At 36.0% G+C, this 17371-nt stretch overlaps 2 protein-coding genes across 2 annotated transcripts; one reads left to right on the top strand and one right to left on the bottom strand.

Moving 5' to 3' along the window:
- Positions 1 to 3273: 3273 nt before the first annotated feature.
- Positions 3274 to 4230, bottom strand: LOC122449625 (olfactory receptor 51I1-like). Its single transcript, XM_043481452.1, has one exon. The coding sequence runs from the start codon at positions 4228 to 4230 to the stop codon at positions 3274 to 3276; it is 957 nt and encodes a 318-aa protein (XP_043337387.1).
- Positions 4231 to 15245: 11015 nt separating this feature from the next.
- On the top strand, positions 15246 to 16193 carry LOC122449293 (olfactory receptor 51G1-like). Its single transcript, XM_043480823.1, has one exon. The coding sequence runs from the start codon at positions 15246 to 15248 to the stop codon at positions 16191 to 16193; it is 948 nt and encodes a 315-aa protein (XP_043336758.1).
- Positions 16194 to 17371: the final 1178 nt, after the last annotated feature.

Genomic DNA, 17371 nt, shown 5'->3' with positions numbered 1-17371 from the left:
TTTAAATATTAGATCAAGGAATATATTTCTAAAGGTTCCTTCACCTTCACCTTATGTTTCTCTAAATTTATGTATCCCTAAAGTTCACATCACTTATCCTGGAGCCTCATTTCAATCCAAACAGTTTGACAAATATTTTCTGTGTGAGAATCCCTCATATATAGTTATATGGCTCAAATTTGGTTAAAAGCAAGATATTCATATTATTATACAGAGAGTTATTATCTTTGGTGGGTTTGAGATATTATAAAGGGAAATAGTCCAAATGGGAGACAAGAGGCTTTATTTTTATATTTTTTTATTGAAATCTATTTTATGATTTTTCTTGAAACCACATTAATATAAACTTCATCTGATACAAAAATACAACAAGAGATTAAAGCAAAAATATAACAAAGCTTCTGTACCTAAAATTTACCATCTATGTAATCATACTTAATTTTTTCAGGTTGTATTAAATTGGATTTCACATTAATTTGAGGATAGGTATGTATCAGTTAAAGGAAAATCAGGACTCTGTAATTTACTGCTATATATCCAGGGAACATGGTGAATGACCATTAATGTGCCTAAATGGGAAAGGAGTTGATACTGGTATCTATCTTCTAAGAACATTGCCAGAAGAAATGTGCTATGCTACACATAACTTATTTAATATGCTTGCCACAATGTCTGGGATATAATAAATGTTCAATAACTATAAACCATTATATTACAAGCTAAAAATATGATAAGGACAAGGGTCAAGCCAGGATTTAAAGATAAATATAAAAGAATAAAGTCTTTATTGCTCAGATGGTGATATCAAAGATGACCAGCAAATAATACAGTTGCTCTGAAGTTCAAAGACACATTTAGAGGTTCATTTTAATATATGTTTCATATGTTGAAATATAAAAACATATGTATTTGTAAATGTTTACAAGAATTCAGACCAAGTTGCCTGTTTTATACGTGTGTATATCATATATTTATCTGCTCAATATTGTCACCTCAAATTAAAGATAGGCACTAAGTTATTTATTTATGCTAATGATGCTTGAAAATTAACTATCACAGAGTAGATCCATATATTATTATTCCATTCACTTTTAATTAGCTATGTGGACATTAATTCATGAATATATTGATTCAATAGTCATGTATAACTGTTTTTACTTATCACCTTCTGTCCTTTGTTTCTTACACTCTCTCATGTTCCCCCTTATTTCGTATTTTTACATAGCTATTCTTGGCATCCACTATATGCCATACATTAGGAGACAAATGAATGAGACAAAATGCTCTCATTTAGATTATTAGTACATAGTGAGTGAGGCAACTCGGGAATAAAATTGTCATACTTTAAGGCAACAACATGCCATTAAGACAGAACATACCATTAATTGCTTAATCATTTAACTTACACATAAAGCAATTTATAAGTAAACTGAGATACCAGAATGGGGCACATATTAAATTAAAGGATCTTAGGGACCCAAGCTTTAGCACTCAATGTCATTATGTCCCTTTTTCTTTCTGAAGCAATCCCTCATATCTGCTTTTATCTTGTTTTACACTCATTTGTTCCCCCTAATGTAGATAATCACATAGCTGGGGAAGATGTCCTGTAAATGGTTTTGTGTCCTTCCACTGTCCAGTAAAAATGGTAATCTTAAACTCTTTATTCCATACTATGTAAAGGGGAAGAATTTTTTTCTTCAGTTTTTAATCTCTGTGATTGAAAGGTCAGGAGAGGGATTTATTAGAATGTTGTTATTATTGGTGTCACTCAAGCTGTACAGAGAGGTAAGGAGTTCCTCAAGGGAAATTTATCTGCAGTCTTCAAAAAATGGAACAATGTTGAAAAATGATCCCCATTTCCCTATCATCATACTTAAGACTGTCAGAGTTAAAATGCTTTTGAGTGGAAAGACTCAATAAAGAAAAATATTAAATTAAATTTTAAAACTTGTAGAAACATACTGAGAATCAGAATTTCATTTTATGTTTTGAGGGTACTCATGATATTTCTCAAATGACCTCTCAGTAAGATCAAAGATTATACATTTATATATATTTTACTCCCTCTATTCTGTTAATATATAACAGATTTCAGCTAGATGAATGCTTTTGAAATTGAGATAGATGGTAAGCTTCCATGGTCTTTCTTTTCGTGATCTTTTCAGTCTTGCAGGCAGAAATTTCTAATAAACCCAGTCTTCACTGGCTCACTTTCCTCCAAATTTACATAATTTAAACCGAGTCTCCAATTCACTAATTATATTGAGGTGCATGATCTGCTGCTGTTCCATGATTTTCATTAATAGAATGGAAGCTATGTGAATATTATAGTTTTGCCTTCTGTATGACTCTGATGCCTTACTAAATATGCTAGACAAATATGAAAAATATTTTGATAACTTTAGAGATCATTTTGAAATTTACTTAGAACTTCCATAAATTAGTTTGAAATTCTTGTAAAGCTACTGTATGTTTTTTCATTGCCACTGACAATTAAGTCTTTTATTTGTTTCCTAAGCTAATTCAGCAAGACAAGTCTTCATTTGTTTATGACTAATCTCAAGAGTTGACCCAGGAGAATAATTAATTTTTCCTTTTGGAAAGTTAGAGAAAGAAGTTGCATCCTTGTTTCAGAAGCCAAAATGTAACCCTGTATATTCTCAGTATGGAGTGGGACACCAAACAATATCCAAATAAAGTATGAATTCAGAATGAAGTAGCATATTCTTATATATTATTTGTTTTCATACAGCTCCTTTATTTTTTGTTAAAAACCATCAGATTGAGATATCAACTAGTACTCCAACCCTAAGAAATGGTCAAAAATATTAAGCATATAGTCATAAATCTATCGCCAATTTAAAATTGTATAATGCTTCAACTTAAACAACATGGGCAATTAAGAATCAGGTGAAACCTTGTTTTCTCAGTAAAATCAGCCCCTCTTTGATCTTTTAAAATCAAGCATCATACACTTCAATTTAGCAGTTGGGAATACATGATTTCATCCAACTCATACAGCAAAAACACTGAACTTGAGTTTCTATCGCCCTTTCTCCTTACCACTACCAAACAGGCATCACTCATGATCAGTTGTGATCATTTATTAAACCCTCTGCTTCTCTTTCCCTCCATAGTTAGATTAGCTTGAGGGAAAGGCCTGAGTCTTTTTATTTTTGAATTCATGGTGCCTAGCATACTATTTGGCACATAGCAGATCCTGAACAGCACTTTTTAAATCGGCTGTCTCTTCAGCTATAGACAAAAATCTCATTCTCCAGCAATAACACGTTGCACCCAAAATTGCTTGCGCAGAGCAGCCTGGATCTGCCTGGATTTGAGACTGTAGACAAGAGGGTTGAGCAGTGGTGTCATGAGGAGGTAGGCATTACTCATGCTGGTAAACAGAATTGGGGAAGTGTTCTGAGTGTAGCGATGCAGCACCGCCAAGCTGATGAGGGGCAGATAAAACACAAATACTGTGCATAGGTGACAGGCACAGGTATGCAGTGATTTCCAGTTTCTGTCTTGATTCTCCAGCTTTATGACAGTGGCCAAGATCTTCATGTACGAAGCTAAGATGAAGACAATATCTACTGCAAATGTGAAGAGTACAAAGACCAATCCATAGACACCACTAAAAGTGGCGTCTCCACAGGCCAGGTTCAGCATATCAGGGAGGTAGCAGTAAGAGTGTGAGAGGCTATTGGCCCCACAGAAAGGAACGGTCCTGAGGAGGAAAGGCAGAGGGCCCACCAGGATGGCACCGCGTATGACAGCAGCTCCACCAAGGCAGGCGACAGTAGAGTGGGTCAGGAGCCTGGTGTAGTTCAGTGGAGCGCAGACAGCTACCAGGCGGTCAAAAGCCATGGCTACCAGGACACCTGATTCTACTGAGGAGAGGGCGTGGATGAAGAACATTTGGGTTAAGCAGGCGCCCAGGCCAATGTAGTGGACATTGAACCAGAAGATAGCCAAGACACTAGGCATTGTAGACAATGAAAGGCCTAGGTCAGTAAGGGCCAGCATGGCCAAGAAATAGAACTGAGGTTCATGAAGATTCTGTTCTGCTTTAACTAAGATAAGCAGAAGAGCATTTCCTACAAGGGCTAGGAGGTACAGGAGACAGAAGGGAATGGAGATCCATATTTGGGCAGCCTCCAGACCAGGAATACCAACGAAGGAGAAGGTGGGCGAATTAGAGGCAGTGTGATTAAATGACCACATGGAAAGGTGTAGATAAGACTGAAGTCCAAGACGCTTCTCACCCTATAAAAGAGAGATTGCGTGTCAGGAAATCTGATTAAAAGCAAACTGATTACTTATGCATAGAGTTACAAAATTAAGATATGAAGAACTGAAAATTGAGTTTATATATATAACTTCATGATATTCCTCTTGATATTATGAATGGTAACTAAGCACATGAAAAAATGTTCAACATCTTATTTATTTGGAAAATGTAAATGAGAAGTGCAATAAGATACCATTAGAATGGCTAAAATTAAAAACACCTGAAAATACTGTGTTGGTGAGCATATGAAACAACTGGAATTTTGAAGGGATACAAATGTTACAGAGCCTCTTTGGATATAAACTTGGCAGTTTCACATAAAGTCACATGCAGGCTTATCAAACATTTAACAGAACCCAGCAATTTGCCCAAGAAAAACAAAAACACATATCCATACAAAGACTTGTACATAATCAAATAAGCTTTATTCATGATAGCAAAAAAAAAAAAAAAATAAGAAAGAAAGAAACCAAACATACACCCAGTGTTGAATGGATGAACAAATTGCAAAGATCCATAAGCTTTAATTTGAAAAGGAAATAATTCCTGATAGAGGCAATAGCTTGAATGGGTCATTTGTGCTCTCTGAAAGAAGGCAAATACAAAACACCACATACTGTATCATCTCATTTGTATGAAATTTTAGAAAAGCCAAAATCAGTGATAGTTGATCAGAGATTTCAGAGATGAAAAGGAGTATAAAGAGACTGAGTACAAACAGGCAGGAAATGACTTTTTGGAAGATCAAAATGTTCCATATCATGGTTGATGTACTAATCACATGATTTTTTGCATGTTATTTAAAACTCATCAAATTGTAGTTCATTAAAATGCATCTCATTAGGGATATCTTCCCTAATTCTTTCCTTTCAGTCATTCAAAAAGGAAATGTCACTGTAGTTTGTGAAATAACTTGATCTCTACTACTAGAAATTGATTAATATCTGAGATGGGTATCAGGCTATTTTATTTTATACATTCACCTATTTGATTCCCTCTAAATGGTCCAACCTAGGTAGCATATTTAAAAGCAGAGACATTACTTTGCCAACAAAGGTCTGTCTAGTCAAGGCTATGGTTTTTCCTGTAGTCATGTATGGATGTGAGAGTAGGACGGTGAAGAAAGTTGAGCACCGAAGAATTGATGCTTTTGAACTGTGGTGTTGGAGAAGACTCTTGAGAGTCCCTTGGACTGCAAGGAGATCCAACCAGTCCATCTTAAAGGAGATCAGTCCTGGGTATTCATTGGAAGGACTGATGTTGAAGCTGAAACTCCAATACTTTGGCCACCTCATGGAAAGAGTTGACTCATTGGAAAAGACCCTAATGCTGGGAAGGATTGGGGGCAGGAGGAGAAGGGGATGAAAGAGGATGAGATGGCTTGATGACATCACTGACTTGATGGACATGGGTTTCGGTAGACTCCAGGAGTTGGTGATGGACAGGGAGGCCTGGCGTGCTGTGATTCATGGGGTTGCAAAGAGTTGGACATGACTGAGTGACTGAACTCAACTGAAGTGGTCCACATAATACATAGAAAAACAAATTAACTCTATCCATTGTTGTGAGCAGTGACTTTCATTTTTTCTCCATTTCAAAGGGCTCTAATTCTCTACATTTATTTTCTTCCTTAGAAACTTAGAGTATTTCTATGTTACTCTTTGGCTTACATTTATGCTTTTTTTCTTATGGTTCATGGAAAACTTCTGAGCAATCTGAATATTCTAAAATCTCCAATTAACTTTTAAATTTTCACTCTCAATCCAGATACCTTTTCTGAACATGTGTTCAACTGATACAAAGACATATCTAACCAGTTGCTTCACAGGAAATTCAAATATATGCCCTAAACATAAGAGTTAATTTAACCCTTTCCAACCCATACAACTTTTTCATGTATTTTATTAAAAAATATTATTGATGAACTATGTTCTCAGTCATGTCTGACATTTTGTGACCTCATGGACTGTAGCCTATCAGGCTCTTCTATCCATGGAATTTTCCAGGCAAGAATACTGGAGTGAGTTTCCATTTCCTTCTCCAGGGGTCTTCCTAATGGAGGGATCAAACCCACCTCTCTTGTGACTCCTGTATTACAGGTGGATTCTTTACCACTGTGCCACCTGGGAAGTCCTAGGATTGATGAGACTATCATAAATGTAATGCCAGTTTATTTTACTGTTGGTAATGTAGCTGTGAAAAGCAAAGTCAGGAGCCAGACTGTCGAGTTCAATAAATGGCTCCATTCTAACCAGTAATTTGTCTTTGGCTTTGATCTGTCTGTGCTTACTTCCCTCTTTGTGTAATGAGGATATCAGTATCTACTGTCCATAAGGTTCTAATGGAAAATGACTGAAAAAAATGCCTCACACTATAAAAGAATCGTCTTGCAATGTAGGACACCCAGTTTCCATCCCTGGGTCAGGAAGAGTCCCTGGAGAGGGAAACGGCAACCTACTTCAGTATTCTTTCCTGAGGAATTCCACAGACAGAGGAGCCTGGCAAGCTCCAGTCCATGGGGTCACAAAGAGTTGGACATGACTAAGCGAGTAACACTTTCACTTTTTTCACTTCATACATATAGACCTATATACATATATATGTATACATAGAGATATATCTATACATAGGCTTCCCAGGTGGCACAAATGGTAAGGAACCTGCTTCAAAATGCAAGAGACTAAAGAGAGTTGGTTCGATCCCTGGGTCGGGAAGATCCCCTGGATAAGGGCAGGGCAACCCACTCCAGTTTTCTTGCCTGAAGAATCCGCTGGACAAGGGAGCCTGATGGGCTCCAATCCATGAGGTCACAGAGAGTCGTACATTACTGAGCATGCACAAGACAGATATAAATGCTGTTTAAAAAGTGAAAGTGAAGTTGCTTAGTCATGTCTGACTTTTTGTGACTCCACGGACTGTAGCCTGCCGGGCTCCTCCATCCATGGAATTTTCCAGGCAAGAGTACTGGAGTGGGTTTCCATTTCCTTCTCCAGGGGATCTTCCCAACCCAGGGATCGAACCCAGGTCTCAACTGAAGGCTACTGTTATTAACTCTTAACATTGTTCTTCACCTTAAACAAACTAGTAATTTCTTATCTGAAAGCTCTGTCTCTAGTATTTCTCCTTTAATACATTCATCCTACACTTTTCATAGTAAGTTTCTAAAATGTCAACAAGACTACATTGTACCCTTTTACGTATTTTCCCATAAGCAACAAAATTAACTTATTTCCTTTGCTTCTTTATTATGAGGCACAATATGTTTACAAAACCGATGTGTATTGTTCTCTAAGTTCATTACTAATTAATGACATCCCTATGCTCTGTACTTTGTCGCAATAATTCTGAAGGTGCTGGGAGCCCTAGCCTTATGCATTATTATTCTGTGTCTTTATACCTTTGCTCAAGACAAGCCCTCTGGCTGGATCACTTGCTCCTCTCTCTCTCTTAAATACCCAGTGAATTTCTATTTAGTCCTGAAAAATTGATCTGAGATACTGCGTCTTCTAGAAAGTATTTCTTATATTTCTGCCCTACTCACTAATCTGCACGTATTTGAGATCACATGCCTCTTTCTCTAGTGAGATTTTTTTCTGAAAATATTTTATGTACTATGATAAATTTTTTTTATAAATGAGTGACTTAATAAAATGACTGAGGCACGTTGTCTGATTTCAATAATTCCCAGCTTTCTTTTTAATAAATTTATAATACAGATGCTATATTAAATGTTGCTATGAGGATTAATTGTATAAGACAGAGCAAAAGCACACTGCATATTGCCTAAAAGTTAGTCAGCATTTGTTTTTGAGCTTTAATAGTATTCAGTTCAAAACAAATACATGCGTAAGTAAATTGTAAACATTATAAAATAAAGTCCCATGCTGATTTGACAAGAAAATACTAATTAGTAAGAAACTGTAGTTTATCAAGCCCATGTTCCAGCTTAATACATAGCAGCTTAAACATGTGTTGGATAAAGTAAAAAAGCAGCAGAGGCAGCAGGAATGGCAGAATAAGACAGTGATACAGGTGGAAAGCAAAACAGAAGAAAAGAATGGAGAGAGGGTGGAAGGAAGGAAGGGAGGGGGAAGGAAGAAAGGTGGGAAACTTTTAGAAAAAATAATTAAGGAACATCTGATGCTCATTGCAGTGCTGAAACCAGAACATGTTTCCTAGATCCTAGTACTTGAATTTCTATAAGTAAGGTACTTAATATATATAAAACATTGTATATCAAAATAATATAAGAATGTTGAGTGTTTTATGTGTGTGTGTTCATTTTTCTCTTCAAAGCCCAACCAGAAACCAAGTTCTTACACACAGTTTTAAAAAATGCCACTTTGATTTTAAGCATTCTACCTTATACAAGTAAAAATGACTAATGCCCTGGTAGAAGCAGGTTAAAATAACATAATGCATCTTGTTATAAAAATATCCTACATTTACACATAAACATATGCATAAACACACTCATTCACATACATATGTCATGCATATATCTTTGTTAATAGCATAAAATCTTCTTGCTTTATCATAACGTCAAACAGTTAATAGAATATAATCATTTTGATTTCAGCTTTTAGTCATGCTTTGTCTATTTTTTTAAATTTGTTTATTTATTTTGGTCAAAGAAAAAACTTGGTTCTAAACCCATCCTTATAACAGCTTCTGAAAGGAAAATTCTATTTTGCCTGCTTTCCCTTTGAATTTATATTCTGTTATGTCATGTTGTCATGTGATGTTATATTATACCTCCTTGTACCAATCATACAGTTTTTAATGAGAAGCCTCTCTTGTGTCAGGTACTGTTCTAAACATTAGAGAGTCAAACGTGTGAGAAATAAAGCAGTATTATGGAAGAAACTTAACCATTATGATTTAAAAATTAGCTTTATCATTTTTTCCTCATATGATCCAGAGGGTAATTCAATCTTTCTGAGAACTAATATTACTTGTCAAAATATGTGTAATTATACCTATTTTAATGGGTACTTAGAAAGATTAAACATAGAACAGAAAAGAGCTTGTAATAATACCAACACAATTGGAAAACAAAGTTTACATGAAAGTTATTGTAGTATGTCAAGGTCTGATTTAGAGTTACATACCAAGTTTACATCTATATCTAGATCACTATATAACTATTTTAACTTGGGAATCTAGAGGAAGGTTTTTCTGATAAGTTGGAATATATGAAGTCTAAAGAAGCATCAGTTGGGATAAAACCAGATACATTGTTTATGTGAAAGAATGACATCATTGAAATTACAGAGACTTTAAAGAGAACTTGGATAAAAAATATTGTGGCTGTCAAATTTTATTACTGTTTCAAAATACTAGTGGAACAGTTCTTCACCTGGGTCAATTCTTTATTTTTTTAATCTGGAAAATTAAGTTTGATATTGAATATTTTTCTAAAGCACAAATTCTCATTCAGACATCTTGGAACTTGTTTAAAAAAAGATGACAAATATTTCTAGTGAGCACAAGCTCAATTTAGAGTGAAAAAAAAAAAAAAACCACACCAAAACTTCTTTTGTTTCATGGGTTCAGGTGGAGAGGACAAAGAAAAACCTCCAAAATTTGCAAAAGTATTTTTGTTCTTCATGATTCAGCACCTAAAAAAAAACATGCTGATTTAGTTAAATCTAATGCATGTCTGCAAATTATATTTATGAGACTCTGGTCTCAGGACTCAGGGAAAGATATCAAAACAAGAAACACAGTTCTTAAAATTTAGAAATCTAAAAATGTAGCTCATGGAAACATATATGCACACATAGCATTAAAAAATATCCTTTAAATTGGTCATGACTACAGTAATTATTAATTATGAGAAAACAAAAATAAAATTAATCATTTAACTTTAAAATGTACTGATTATCAAACAAAGGATTCTCCAAACAATTTAATCCCACACATCCTAACTCATCAATACTAGCCATTCCTGTTGGTCCCTTTATCCTGAAAAGCTGGTTATTGTTGTACTAATTTATTTGAATGGACATCCTTAAGTTTACAATTGTAGCTGATATTATTTATGTCTGAAGGACTTTACTTACTGTGCAATGAATGACTTTTTCACTCTCGGGTGTGCCTGGTGGCAGGACTCCCTGTAAGGCACAGAAGCCCAAAGGATGTCTGTATGAAGAGCCTTACGTCTAGTACTGGGCTGTCGAATGGCACTTTACAAATCACGAGAGGGTCTCCTAGGGCCTAAACCTCTGCTAAAATTTAAGCCCTGGGAATTCCCAACTTTCTGAGCCAGGGGCTTAAATTTATTTTCACCCCAAGGGATCTTTGAGAAACAAGTGAGCCTGTAATAAATATTATACATCATAGAGCACCTTCTGTACTGGAGAAACCAAAAGCTCTCATTTAATTGGAACCCATTGGGAAGCCATTTCTTTCTATATTGTATGAAAAACAAATTGGAATGACAGCATACAAATAGAACTATATGATATTCACTGTTTCTGAAGCAGAAAGCTATTTAGTAAATAAAATAATAAATGCCTAAAGAATATGCGACGAGAAAAAGGCAGTCTCTTCAGCAAGTGGTGTTGGGGAAGTTGCACAGCTGCATATAAAGCAATGAAGTTAGAACACATTGCCATATCATACACAGAAATAAACTCAAAATGGATTAAAGACTTAAATATAAGACATGACACCATAAAGCTCCTAGAAAAGAACAGAGACAAAGCATTCTGTGCCGTAAATTGTCCTGATGTTTTCTTAGGTCGGTTTCCCAAGGCAGTAGATATACAAGTGAAAATAAACAAGCAGAACCTAATCAAACTTACAAGCTTTCGCACAGCAAGGAAACCATAGACAAAGTGAAAAGACAACCTATGGACTGGGAGAAAATACTTGCAAATGATGTGACAAACGAAGGCTTAAATCCCAAAATATACAAATGGCTCATACAATTCAACAACAAAAAAACAAGCAACCCAATCAAAAAACCCAATCAGACATCTCTCTGAAGAAGACATACAGGTGGTCAGTAGGCACATGAAAATATGTTCATCAATGTAATTTGTTAAAGTGCAAGTCAAAACTAAAATGAAATACCACCACACCCCAGTCAGAGTGGCCAGCATTAAAAAGCCTACAAATCAGAAATGCAGGAGAGTATAAAGGGAACCCTCTTACACTGTGGATGAGAATGTAAACTGGTGCAGCCATTTTGGAAAACAATATGGAGGCACCTCAAAAAACTGAAACTAGAGGTGCCATATGATCCAGCAATTCTACTCTTGGGTATATACCCAGACAAAACTATAATTTGAAAAGATACATGTACACCTACATTTATAGCAGCACTATTTACCTAAATGTACATTGACTGATGGATGGATAGAGATGTGATACCCACCCACACACAGAATATTACTCAACCTTAAGAAAGAATAAAATAATACCATTTGCAGCAACATGGATAGACCTAAAGATTATCATACTAAGCAAAGTAAGTCAGAAAGAGACAGGCAAACACCACATGATATCACTTATATATGAAATCTAAACATGACACAAATGAATATATCTAAGAAATGGAAACAGACTCACAGACACAGAGAATAGACCTGTGGTTGCCAGTGGGGTGGGGTGGGGGAGGGAAGGATGGGGACTTTGGGATTAGCAGATACAAATTATTATATATAAGATGGATAAATGATAACATCCTACCATATAGCACAAGGAACTATAATCAATATCCTGTGATAAACCATAATGGGAAAAATATAAAAAATGTATGCATATATATATATATATGTATATATATATATAACTAAATCACTTGGCTGTTCAGCAGAAATTAACACAACATTGTAAATCAACTATACTTCAATAATATAAAAAATAATAACTGTCTAAAAGTATTCTGTACAAATATGCACTTGCACATTGTCAAAATTTAAAATATGCAGGATTGCTTCATGTAAGTTAGGGGCAAAAACACCAATTATTTTCCCCAGGAGTAACAAAACAAAGCTCTCTAAATTTATTTTCCTGAGTAGATAATAAAATATATTAAAGTAATTTAGTACAGGACATCATTTGTATTCTTCCAAACCTTGTATTTTCTTCTCTCAAGAACTTATCATAGATGTATTTCCTGATAGTATAAAAAAAAAGTCCCTGTGAGTTTTAAAAAGATACTAAATATTGCATAACAGGAAAGAAATATAGTGCATTAACTATTTTCCTGAATTTTAAATTGTTTCTAGTTCACCAATATAATAATTATGCCATCTTGGTACATATAATTTTTGTGCACTTGTTGTATGTTTCTGTGGGATAAAATGTTCAAGTTAAATTGCTGGACCAAAGTATACCCATTTTATAAACTCAATTTTTGTCCACTTTCCTTTCAAAATTGTTAATTTTAAAAAGTATTAAAATATAGTATATACACAAGTATAAATATTTGTCTACTTTCTTTCATATTTGTCAAACTCTTAAATTTTCTATCATGCTAGACTGAAAAAAGTACAGTGTTATTCCCTTAATTTATACTGTTGTATTGATTATTAGTGAAGGTAGGAAATTTTGTATATATTGTTGGACATTTGTGCATTTTCTTTTGTACATTGCCTGACCAGGCATTTCAAAAGATTAAAAAAGTATGGTTCATCTTAGCTCAGGTCTACTTTTTAAAAAAACTTAAGTAATTAATTAAGTTTTTGCTGTGCTGGGCCTTCATTGCTGCTTGCAGATTTTCTCTGGTTACAGCGAGCAGTGGTTACCCTCTTCGTTGTGGTGCATGAGTCTCTCACTGAGATGCCTTCTCTTGTTGCAGAGCATGGGCTCTAGGCACACGGCCTTCAGCAGTTGTAGCATGAGTGCTTCCGTAGTTGCAGATCATGGGCTCTCTAGATTGTGGACTCAGTAGTTGTAGTATACCAGCTTAGATGCTCTGAGGCATACGGAATCTTCCCAGAGCAGGGCTCGAACCCATGTCCTCTGCATTGGCAGGAGGATTCCTTTCCACTGTACCACCAAGAAAGCCTAGGTCTTCTTTTATATTACAAAATAGAGGCATGTCAATTATTTTTTCAAAAAATGAGTCCATGTACGTATTTGATTAGGGAGCATGCTTAAATCCAGACTTCAAAACCAGGACCCCCTTCATAATCGACCTCGCAATCGTTTTATATCTTCATACCCTTGTCTTGATTCTGCCTCAATTGTAACAAAATATTTGCATTTAAGATTATCTGTGGAACACCGTATGATAAAACTCACAGTTATTATCTTTTTCAAGAGCAGTTTATTGAGGTATAAATTAAATATAGTAAATCTCAGTATTTGTAGGTGCACAATTCTGACCCTTAACAAATATGTACACTTTCACATAAACATCATTAAGTTCAAATGTATATTTTAGTCACACCAAAAATGCCCTCTGTGCTGTTTTGAGGAACTCATTGCCCCACAGACTCTAGGCTTTGGAAACCACTTCTTTTGTTTCTGTCTCTACAGCTTTAGTGTTTTCAGAATATCATACAATGGAATTCTACAGTATATAGCTATTCTATTTTTATTTCTTCACTTAGCGTTATGCTCTTAAAATTCATCCATGTTGTTGCACGTTTAGGAAATTCACGGATTTTTTTTTCCTACCCAATAACATCACAATATTAGCTACAAAATGATTTGTTTATTCATTCACCATTTGATAGACATTTGCATTGCTTTGAGTTTGGGACAATTATGAATATTTGAGTAACAGGTGTATCAATGAACATGATTTGATTTTAGTTGGCTAAATACCAATGAGTAAGGATACTATTTCTGACATACCATTTTGCATTCTTATCATAGATATGTAAGTGTGAGAGGTGCTCTAAGTTCTTTTGAGACTTTATACACTGTAAAATTTGAGCACTGCAAAAAGTATCAGTTTTAATTTGTATCTCCTTAATGACTAACAATATTGAGTACCTTTTCATATCTTATTTTCTCTTCGTACCTTTGCTACTGAGCAAAGGGCTGATAGAAGCCAATACTACAGCACTATCTGTTGAGGGAAGAAAATACTTTATTGAGAGGTCAACCCCAAGGCAGACATGAGACAAGATTCCATCAGAGGTTCAGTCAAACTTTCATGATTTAGAGGAGGAGGATTGGTATGCAGAAGTATTGGCTGGACAAGTTCTGACTGAAGGGCTTTGGGACCTTTCGTTTATGGTAAGGTGTGGTAAAGGGACTTTGGCACAGAATCTTCCTGGACAATGGACCCTTTGCTGCTGGAAGGGTTTCAGTGTTCATATTCAGGCCATGTCCCAGTTCTTTGACTCCTTGCAGAAGAAACTTTGGTTCCAAGTGTTGTTTGAGGTCAAAATTTTCTCCTCTTGCTTATCCTATGGCTGCATGACTTAAGGTTTTATTCCATTGAGTCAGAAAAAAAAATCAGCATCTTGTTAGAATCAGGATATGGCCAGCTTAGGGCTTGTTCTGCAGGTAAACCTTTTCTTTGATAAACTGTTTTGTTTTTTTTTTCCTTTTGGCCATTTTACGGTATTTATTTTCTAATTATTGATTTGTGACATTTTATTACATTGGGTTGGTCAAAAATTTCCTTCAGATTTTAAGTAAAAAGACACATTTTTCATTTTCACAAAAAACTTTATTGAACAATGTATTTACTATTTTGTTCTACTACCTTTTGCCATTTTTCAGGCAACTTGATAATTCCATGTTCCCAAAAGTTTTTATCTTTTTGAGTAAAGAGCTGTCCCAGGTGCCTTTTCTAGTTTTTCTGGGAATTGAAATTATTATTATTTTTTTTTCTTCACACTGAGAATTTTGTAAAGATCAAAATAAATGGAAATCCAAAGCTGCAAGATCTGGTGAATATGAATGAATCAGAACTACCCAGGCAAGCTGTAATCATTTTTGCCTGGTCATCAAAGGGCAAAAATCTCTCAGAGTTATGGCAATTCCTATCAACAATAACGCCAGCAGTTTCTTCTTCATACTGATGGATTTCCCGGGACTGGAGACTGCTCATTGCTGGACAGCGATTCCTGTCTGCATCATCTATGTTCTCTCTCTGCTGGGCAACACCACCATCCTGCACATTGTCAAGTCTGTTCCCAGCCTCCACACTTCCATGTACCTCTTCCTCTCCATGCTCTCACTGGCTGACCTGGGGCTCGCAGTTTCCACACTGCCTTCCATGGCAGCTGTTTATCTCCTGGGCCAGAGGAAGGTGGGAGCTGCAACCTGCTTTGTGCAACTTTTCTTCATCCACACATGTTCAGTAATTGAATCTGCTGTGCTGTTGGCCATGGCTTTTGACCGCTGTGTGGCTATCCAAGCGCCCTTACGCTATGCCACCATCCTGACAACCAAGCGCATCGGGGCCATTGGGCTGGCCAGTGTGACCCGTAGTGCTGCCCTCCACCTGCCCCTGCCTGTTCTCCTTGGAAGACTGCAATTCCAACCTGTGAATGCACTGTCACATTCCTACTGTGTTCACCCTGATGTTCTGAGGCTGGCCAGTTCCAGCACAGTTGTGAACAGTGGCCTTGGGCTCTTTGTGATGCTCTCCACATTGGGGGTGGATGCGGTCCTCATTCTCCTCTCCTATGTGATGATTTTGAAGACAGTATTGAGTATTGCTTCAAATGCTGAGAGACTCAAAGCCCTCAATACTTGCATTTCCCACATTTGTGTTGTACTATTATTTTATACCCCACAGGTCAGCCTGTCCATGATCCTTCGCTTTGGGAAAAAGAAGCTACCAGCTCAGGTATACATGCTTCTCTCCTATTTGCACTTTCTTGTACCTCCAATGCTCAACCCAATTGTTTACACTGTCAAAATCAAAGAAATTCGAGTATGCATTCTGAAGATGTTTCAACCCAGAAAGTTCTGAGCCTCAGGGATAAAACACTGGTTATGACAGCCAGCCTGCTGACTGAAGATTTCTCAGAGAGGAGGCAGAGATTTCCTTCCATCTGGCGTGTCAATTATTTTTTTAAAAACACTGACTGAAATACATTGTAATGTTGCCTGCTTAATGAAAAAAAAAAAAAAAAAAAGAATATGTTTCTTGTTTGAGATAGTCATTACCAGTCTGTTAAAAAACTCAAAATTGTTATAGAGGAAACTGACAGCCTCCTGAGAGTATCATTTTCATGTAAAAGCAAGCAAATTAGATAGGATTCAAAAATTGCCTCTAAGATTTCATCCAACTAAAAACCTAGAATCATACAAAATTAAACTCAAGAGGAACTCACTTGGTTTGCTACCTGAAAATCTGTCAAAAAAGTGAAATCAAACCATGTTTTTCTATTATCTGCATACTAACTAGAGAGATGAGTTACACTGGAAAATGTAAACCCAGTGGAATTCGTCAAAAATTAAAGTGCACTTAAGAAGTGAATGTGTTTGTTATCATAATAAAATGAAGTGTGTCACAATGTGAATATTATGCAGCCCAGAATTTCTTTAAACTCCAGGACACCTGAAAAGCAGACACACCTCTAGTATTTTCCAGCCCTTTGAATGTAGGTAAAACACTGCTCCTCACTTCCTAATAGAGACATAGGATATTTTGTGCCCTCAGAAACTGTCATGTTATAATCTTTGAATGATGAATACCATGTATAAGTGGGTTGTCTCTGAATTTTAAGGAAGATTTTAAAAAATTAGCAAAGTTGTCATCCTGTGAGGCCATTTTTATGAGAACTGACTGGATTTTTATAAACAAGTCAAAGCTAGAGAAACTGATTTACTTTGTCAGAGTCTCTTTCTTTCTGGACTAAATCATTAGCTAACTTCTCTGATGGAACTTATCTTTGCCAAAATAAACATTATCAGGTCAAGTAAGTCTGTCACTCACATGCTAATATTTTCCATTAAGTTGTACCATATTGTGGCTTCCCTGATGGCTCAGATGGTAAAGAATCTGCCTGCAATGTGGGAGAACTGGGTTCAGTCCCTGGGTAGGGAAGATCTCCTGGAGAAGGGAATGGCTACCGACTCCAGTATTCTGACCTGGAAATTTCCATGGACAGAGGAGCCTGACATTCTATAGTCCATGGAGTCGCA

This window comes from Cervus canadensis, chromosome 11, assembly GCF_019320065.1.
Source record: "Cervus canadensis isolate Bull #8, Minnesota chromosome 11, ASM1932006v1, whole genome shotgun sequence".
Classification (NCBI taxonomy): domain Eukaryota; kingdom Metazoa; phylum Chordata; class Mammalia; order Artiodactyla; family Cervidae; genus Cervus; species Cervus canadensis.
Note: the sequence above shows the minus strand (reverse complement) of the source record. Positions and strands in the feature narration are given on the sequence as shown.

Excerpts from the sequence above, each read along its gene's own strand:
- LOC122449625 (XM_043481452.1), bottom strand. The coding sequence starts at position 4,230 with ATGTGGTCATTTAATCACACTGCCTCTAATTCGCCCACCTTCTCCTTC.
- LOC122449293 (XM_043480823.1), top strand. The coding sequence starts at position 15,246 with ATGGCAATTCCTATCAACAATAACGCCAGCAGTTTCTTCTTCATACTG.